At 46.2% G+C, this 7648-nt stretch overlaps 1 protein-coding gene across 1 annotated transcript in view; it reads left to right on the plus strand.

Annotated features, from left to right (window-relative positions):
- Nucleotides 1-6670, plus strand: part of KANK4 (KN motif and ankyrin repeat domains 4) — a gene marked incomplete at its 5' end in the record, with an annotated part of 35803 nt that extends 29133 nt beyond the window's left edge. Inside the window, one exon of the mRNA XM_019655478.1 lies at nt 4851-6670. Coding sequence (XP_019511023.1) covers nt 4851-4955 — 105 coding nt within the window. The remainder of the gene's footprint in view (nt 1-4850) is intronic.
- Nucleotides 6671-7648: the final 978 nt, after the last annotated feature.

Genomic DNA, 7648 nt, shown 5'->3' on the forward strand with positions numbered 1-7648 from the left:
TTAAGCCTATAATTTGAAGGGGGGGGAGTCAGAGATGCCTTTGAGAACCTGAAGGTCTCTTCAGAAAAATGCACATAAATCTGCAAAATCTGCATGTAATTTCAGGAATTCAGAAATCTGCAGTTAAAATCTCACTACTATGGCAGTGAGGCGCCATTGAAGAATTTCTAAACAATGGAGCCAGATGATCAGATTTGCACTTTAGGCTGGAGACAGACTGGAGGCAAGGGGAGCAATTCGGAGGTTCTATTGTGATACTGGGTATAAAGCAGTCAGGGCCCTTCCCATGACGGCGTCAGTGAGGGGAAGGAGAGAGCCCAATGGGGAAGGTATCAGAAATGAGGATGTGCCAGGATGCGATGACAAACCAGATGGTAGAGAAGGGTCAAAATGAACGACAGGAAAATGGTGATGCCATTGTCCTCAATATCCATCCTTCCCTTTCTTCTTAGTAAGAGAATCCCCAAATTTTAGCTGGACACATGGCCACTCAGAATACCGACTTCATCTCCCAGCCACCCTTACAGTTTGATGTGGCCACGTAACTAAGTTCTAGCTAATGAGATAGGAGTGAAGGGAAGTGTGCAAACTCTGGCTCCTGTGTTCAAAAGAAAGAGAAATGCATTTCCCCCTCCCCACTGGCCAGAATGTGGTAATAATCTCTTTTGATCCATGAAGATGCAGCCGACACCTGACAAGTCAGAAAGAGCTTAGGGGGGCGGCCGGTTAGCTCAGTTGGTCAGAGCGCAGTGTTCATAACACCAAGATTTCCGGTTCAATCCCCACATGGGCCACTGAGATGTGCCCTCCACAACTGGATTGAAGCAACTACTTGCTTGGAGCTGATGGGTCCTGAAGAAACACACTGTTCCCCAATTAAAAAAAAAAAAGAAAGAAAAAGCTTAGGCCCCCAACACCATAAACCCATCAATTCTGCTCTGGACTGTTTATTTCCCATTTGATATGTAATCAGGAAATAATCTTCTAATTTGTTCGAACCATTGTACATTTAGATTTCTGTGGCAGTAGGAGTTGGACAAACGCATTCAGCATTCCATGGCAGTCTCGAGGGTCTAATGCTACAGTTAGTGGGTTTAAGAAAGGAAAAGTTTGGGAAGGCTTTCAGAGGGAGCAGCCTTTCATATTCCCTCAGTGTAAGCCCCTGTTCCATGCCCACAGTGGAGTTGCCCAGCCCACAGCGCTGAATACAGGCTCAGCAGCACAGGTAGTCAGTCGTTAAACAAGACAGTGCCTTTGAGCTGGCCTGGTGTGGAAACGGGGGCGTTTTAAACCATTTGAATTAGCTGAGAAATTTGAATGTGGAAACATGCAGAGTTTCAGGCAGTAGCAGTAGGTTATGAGAAGTCATGAAGAGGAGTGACTAGGCATGGAAAGAGAGGAAGAATTTGCATACGTAGAGGTGAAAGACAGGTTGATAATATGAGCAAGGAGCAGCCATGAGAAGAGAAATGATGGGGTGGGGGCGGGGGGGGGAGAGAAGAAGAAGCCTATGGAATAGATACCTGTGGACTGTCTCCCAGGCCCTCCCTTCCCAGGAAACTCCCCCTTCCCAGTACCCCTCACCGGCTATATGACCACAGCAGGAGGTGCCACATTCCTAACCAGAAAACTTGGTCCCTGGCCATTGAACAATAGACACTGTACATTACCTGGGCCAAGCAGGCCCTCTCCAAGGAATTCTGGAGCTGGGATTTAGAAGAAGAGGGATTCATTCTCCTTCTGAGTGTCTGGGAGATCTCAGAAGCCACGAGTGGCCAGTTCAGCCTTGTACACCGAGGAGCAAAAGTGAATCTTCAGCCAAGGAGACTGAAGCATACTTTCTGGCATCACCAAAGCAATTCTTATTCCTTCCCTAAGTCCCAATGGACACCCACCCTTCAATTCCATAAATACCCGTAAGCTTGTTTTCTCCCCCCCCCCCCCCCGGGTTGTGTAGCTTGGTGGGAGGTCACCACGGACATGGAGTCTGCAGTAGGCTACCTCAGATGGACCATTGAATCCCAGCTGGACCATGTGGCCACTGAGGCTTTTAAACTAGGGGATAATATTATAGTTCCTCTCCTTTGTTCTTGTAAGCAGTTAATGAGATTAGGTATCCACATAGTGCTTGGCCTGGATAACCGAGCTCAGGACCAAGTAGAGCACGTCCCCTTTCCTCTAGTCATCTGATCGTTTTTTCTAGACCTGGCCCCATAAAAACAGCAGCTTGCCTGCACTGAGTACTTAGAACGAACTACCCAGCCATCAGTCTAGTTAAGGGTGTGGTATGAAATCATTCACTCTTCACAATAACCCAGTGAGGTAGGTATTAATATTATCTCTGTTGTACCTATGAAGAAACTAAAGCACAGAGAGGTTAAGTAACTCATCCAAGGCCACACAGGTAGTAAACAGCCAATCTGGGATTTCAAGTCGGGAGATCTGGCTCTTTGACGGCACTCCACTGCCTGCTGTACATCCGGAGCCCTTCTTGCGTCCTAGCCAGTGACCCAGGCTATGGAGGGCTGCCCAGCAGCAGGGGGTAGACACTGCTGAGGGAACAAAGCTGCTTCAGGGACTCAACATTAAGTCAGTGGCTGACNGTTCAGGTTGTCTAACTTTTTCATGCAGCCTTTTCATCAATTCCAAATAGTAAACTTGGTTAACTGTTTGTCCAGTTGGTACAAATTTATAAAATTCATAATGAATAATCCCTATGATATAAAAAAGGGTTAGCAACATCATTGCAACAAGTTCACAAACTTAATTGTCACACCGTGTGTGTGTGTGTGTGTGTGTGTGTGTATTTCATTTGTGTCCAGCTATTGAAAACAGTTTATTTACCAGAGAAGCCATTGTGTCATTATCAAAGAGACTTTGTCCATCCTTTCTGAGATTTCTAGTAAGTTTTTTTTTTAAATCTTGAGTGGCACATGAACAACGATCTCATCCCTTACAACCATCCCATTCTATTGGAATGTCTGAACCCGGAACATGGTGAGATGAACAAGTACAGCCTGCCTCCCTGTCATTGTTTCTTGGCGCTACAATTAATTCAACAAATAGCTATTAAAAGCAGCCAAGTTCCTGACACTGTTTCCAGCTCTGGCTTTGAGAAAGCATCTTTGGCCTCCTCTACAAAAATAGTACCTAAGGTTACCGTGATCCCAAACCCGGGTTTTCCAGGACCTTAAGCCAAGGCTCCACTGATTAACACATTTGTCAAGTGCCTGAATGCACAGCCTCCAAGCAACATATATCAGGCTTACTGGGGACAGGTATTAAACTCAGGCCTGGGGAGAGACTCACAGGTATTTTAGCTCCCCTCACTGCCTTTATGCAGTGTACAATCTACTTTGGAAGACAGAACATATGTGCCAACAGTAAGGAATTAGACCAGGAAACAGTTCATTCCACAAATATTTCTGGAGTGCTCACCATGTGCAGGCACCGGGCTTGCACGAGAGATCATAGTGACACAGGTCAGACTGTCATCTCACCATCTACTTGGGAAAACAGAATGGTGAGAAGGAAGCCCAGAACACTACAGGGCACCAGAGCTAATCTTAGGAAGTCAAGGGAGGCTTCCTGGAAGAAGAGGTATCCGAACTGAAAACAAAGATTAATGGATGTCAGCCAGAAAAGGAAGGGGAGTAAGAAGTGAGGAAAAGTGAGGGCCAGCCGAGCAGCACGTTGGTTAAGAATTGGCTTGGGATGCCAGCTCTGAGCAGCAGGGCCCCGGATCGGATCCCACATGAGGGTCAGTGACACTGCCCTCTACAGGTAAGATGGTGAACAATAGTTCGACCTGGAGCAGGGCTGCCGTGAGTCACCAGTGATGGCGTAGGCTGCAGTGGGGAGACAGTGGGCTGCCATAAGCTACCGTGAGTGTCCGGCAGCTGCTGTGAGCCACCGTGAACGGCCGTCCAATGGCTGGCAAGCGACTGCCTCATCCGGGAAGATAATACCAACATGGGCCAGTGAAACGACGTCTCCACAACTAGACTGAAGAACAAAAGGACAGCAACTTGTCTGTTCCCCTTCCCCAATTCCCCAACACTCTTCCCCACCCCCAATTCTCCAATAAAATCTTTAAAAAAAAAAAAAGTGAAGGAAAGTGAAAGTGTGCCAGGCAGAGAGACCAGTACTGCCAAGGCTGACAAATGGGAAAGTAGGTATTTGGGGGTCTTCATTAAGTTCAATANGAAAATAGTTAGAAATGGGAAAATGTTTTTGGCACAAAGTTTATGAGGATGAAGACTTGGAAACAACGTAAGTCCCCACCAGAAGCAAAATACTTCAGTAAGTTATGGACTATTATACAGCCAATAAGAAAAGTTATATGCTATGATCACTGTAAGAACGGGGGGAAAAATCTTACAGCAGACCATGTATGGTAAGTTCAAAATGAAAGCAGGTTTAACACTGATATACATCATTCCTCTATTTAACAACCAACAATTAATTTGCATAGAAGAAAAGACTGGAGGGAGACATACCAAAATGCTAGCTTTCACTTACATCTGCGTAATGGAATAATGGGAGAGTTATTGTATTTTCTTTCCTGTTTTTCAATTTAAAAAAATATATATTTAAAAACCGAGTGACATTTTTTTATTTCTATTGACACGAGTTTCCCAGGAGTGACCGTTGTTTCTGTGGATGGAGACCCATAATAACAATCATCACACCGTCATCCTGTTTGCTTCCCATCCCAGAGAGGAAGGGGGCGTTGGGAGTAGGGGGTGTGCATGGGGCATCACAGTCTATTCCAAGCACCCAGAGACCCCAGGAGAAGAGGAGATTCAGATGGCATAACATTTGTTTCTCCTTTTCTGTCTCCCTTGTAGGCTGGCCAAACAGCTTTGTCCATCGTTCTGGAAACACCCGCCCACTTGGAAATTGCAGGGCTTCTGCAGGCCCACGCAGAGCAGGGCAGGTCCCTGGGGCTATAGGGGCTGCGGAAGGACTGGCAGCCCGGAACAAAAGGCTTCTTCTCTGGACGCCTCCCTCGCCCTTGGAGAGGGCATGGGTCATAGCTAGAGGGCCTCCCCTCAAGAGAAGAAGCTATGTCAAATATGCACACACATTCCTGTTGTATAATTCTGCTCACTAGGATGCTTTGTAGTTTTGCCTTAGGCCAAGCCCCCAAACAATGCGGGCTGCAGAGCAGGGTGCTAGGTGCTGGGTTGCATTGGTGTCATCTAAAATCCCACACACACACATCTTCAGCCTGGAATTGCTCGTGACTCTACCCTTTGTAGCACCGCTTAGCGAGCAGGCAGGCAGGAGCACATTAGAAAAGCAATACTTTTTACATGGAATTTCAAAGTGCGTCATCTTTTTGTTTTTTTAATCAATTATATAGGAATATGTCGCCTTGGATATGCATGTCTGAGAGGATGGGGGGAGATTTAAGCAGCCGTCCTGTCCTGGCAATCATTCTCTAGGAGACCCTAGGAGAATCACTGCGCAGGCAGGTGAAACTGAACAAACTCCACTTGGAGCCCTTGTTCAGTTGGGGTTGACTGGCTTCAGTGCCAGCTATACAGTCTTGACCATTTCCAAGTCATCGAGTGGCTCCATTTTACTCCAGGGAACTTGGAGTTCACCAGGAAATCCAATCCAGTAAAGCACACCACATATATTTAGGCAGAGCCCAATTACATAGGCTATTTTGAAAGAAGCAAATAAATTGAGTGAGCGTCCTCCTGGGGATGGGTTATTGTCATCCAGAAGCCACATTTCTGCCATAGCCATATACATGGCCTCATGGTGATCTCAGCCTATTTCCCCTCATAACCTTTAGGAGCAAACTATGAGCCCTCTGCGTTTAAGGTTTCTGAGGCCACAGACCGCAGCCAGAGGGTGGGAGTCCGCAGAGCAGGGCCCGCCCTGGGCTAACATCTCTCTCCACTAGACAGTTCTTTTTTAAACTTCCGTAATCCCAGGGCCCACATATGCATGGCTCATATGCAGTAACTCGCACAGGGCTATCCACAAATTTTTTCTTTCTTAAAGTCTCTTATGCACAAAATCACCTTATATAAAAAAAGAAAGACATCAAGTACCTACTGTGAGCCTCACATTGGAAGCACAAAAGCTCCAGTTCTTATTTTGACTGAGAGGCCAGTTTGCTTGGTGCCCCTTGAGTCAGGAAACTTCCCTGGGACTCAGTTTCATTGTCTTTAAAAACAGATATTATCTTACAACCTACCTCCTGGGGATGCTCTGTAAGGCACAGCTGATGGAAGTTGTGGAATCCACATTTAATCCATAAAAGCTGTGGTGTACAGAAGTTTGCCACTGGGATTAGTAAGAGAGGCTGGAAGTCCCAGAGAAGGACAGTGGCATGTGACCGTGTTGCTCAGAGGTGGAGAGAATGGAGCAAGTAATTAGCTGAAAATACTCTAAATGGATTTATTTTGACCTCAAAGCACATTTGAAGAGCAAAACCCTACATTAATAAATGTCCCACCTCAGCGCTTCTCAAACTTTGATGTGCAGACATCACCTGGAGAATGCAGTAGGTCTGGGAAGGGGAGGGGGCCTGAGAATCTGCATTTCTAACCAGCTCCCGGGGGGATGCCAGTGATTCTAGGCCACACCACACTTGGAGTAGCAAGACCCTGGCTTTTGACTGTTTGTATATTAAAATGCTGCCCTTCAATCTTGTGTCTTAAAGTTTCATTACATTTCTCTGCTCTTAGTTCCTGGGAATGTGCAATGTGAGTCTTATTTGCTACTGTGGTTCTGCAGACAGCAGTAGGGGGTCCGAGTCCAATGTGCCAATTTAGAGTCTATTTCTGCATTTTACATTAGGGTGGCAACTTTAATTTGGTCACATTTAAGACACACACGCATATATGCATGCTTGCACACACACGCGGGCTGACAATTAAGTTCGTGAACTCATCCTAGAAAAAATGCTACACACCTCATTGTTGAATATCACTATGGCCACCTTCGAAGTATNGGTTCAGTGACTGTGTGCCTTTGGCTAATTCACCCAACCACTCTGAGCCTCTGTATGCTTATCTGTAAATGGGGATGATAATAGGAATTATCTACATACAGTCAGGTTTGTTTTAAAGCCCGTATCTGACATCTAGGAGGTAGTTGATGGTAACTGTGATTGTTATGAACAGGTGAACAGTGAGAGCTGAAATGAAACTATGACTACATCAACGAGTAGGGGGCCTCGGCATTTGTAGGCAGAGTCTGGAGGGAATAGTGAGCATGAAGTTGTGGAGTTAGGTAGGGCAGCGAATCAGAGGGAGACTCGCCCCCAAAGGGAGAAGCTGAGTGGTCCATATACTTGATTTAGTCCAGTGGTTCTCATTCTGGGGGTGATTTTGCCCCCCGGGGAGACTTGGCAATGTCTGGAGACATTTTTATTTATCACAATTTGGGGAGGAGGTATTCCTGGCACCTAATGGGTAGAGACTAGGGATGCTGCTAAACACCCTACAATGCACATGAACAACAAAGAATTACAAATTATCTGGCCCAACATGTCAACAGTACCATGGTGGAGAACCTGATGTGTAGGCGAGTGCTGGAATCCAGGTGGAACTAGACAGCCATGTCAGCCAAGCGCTACATCAGGAAGAGTCAGGTTGGGGTTGAGGACCAGGCTAGCTGCAGT

The sequence above is a fragment of the Hipposideros armiger genome, unplaced genomic scaffold (assembly GCF_001890085.2).
Source record: "Hipposideros armiger isolate ML-2016 unplaced genomic scaffold, ASM189008v1 scaffold_240, whole genome shotgun sequence".
NCBI classification, from domain to species: domain Eukaryota; kingdom Metazoa; phylum Chordata; class Mammalia; order Chiroptera; family Hipposideridae; genus Hipposideros; species Hipposideros armiger.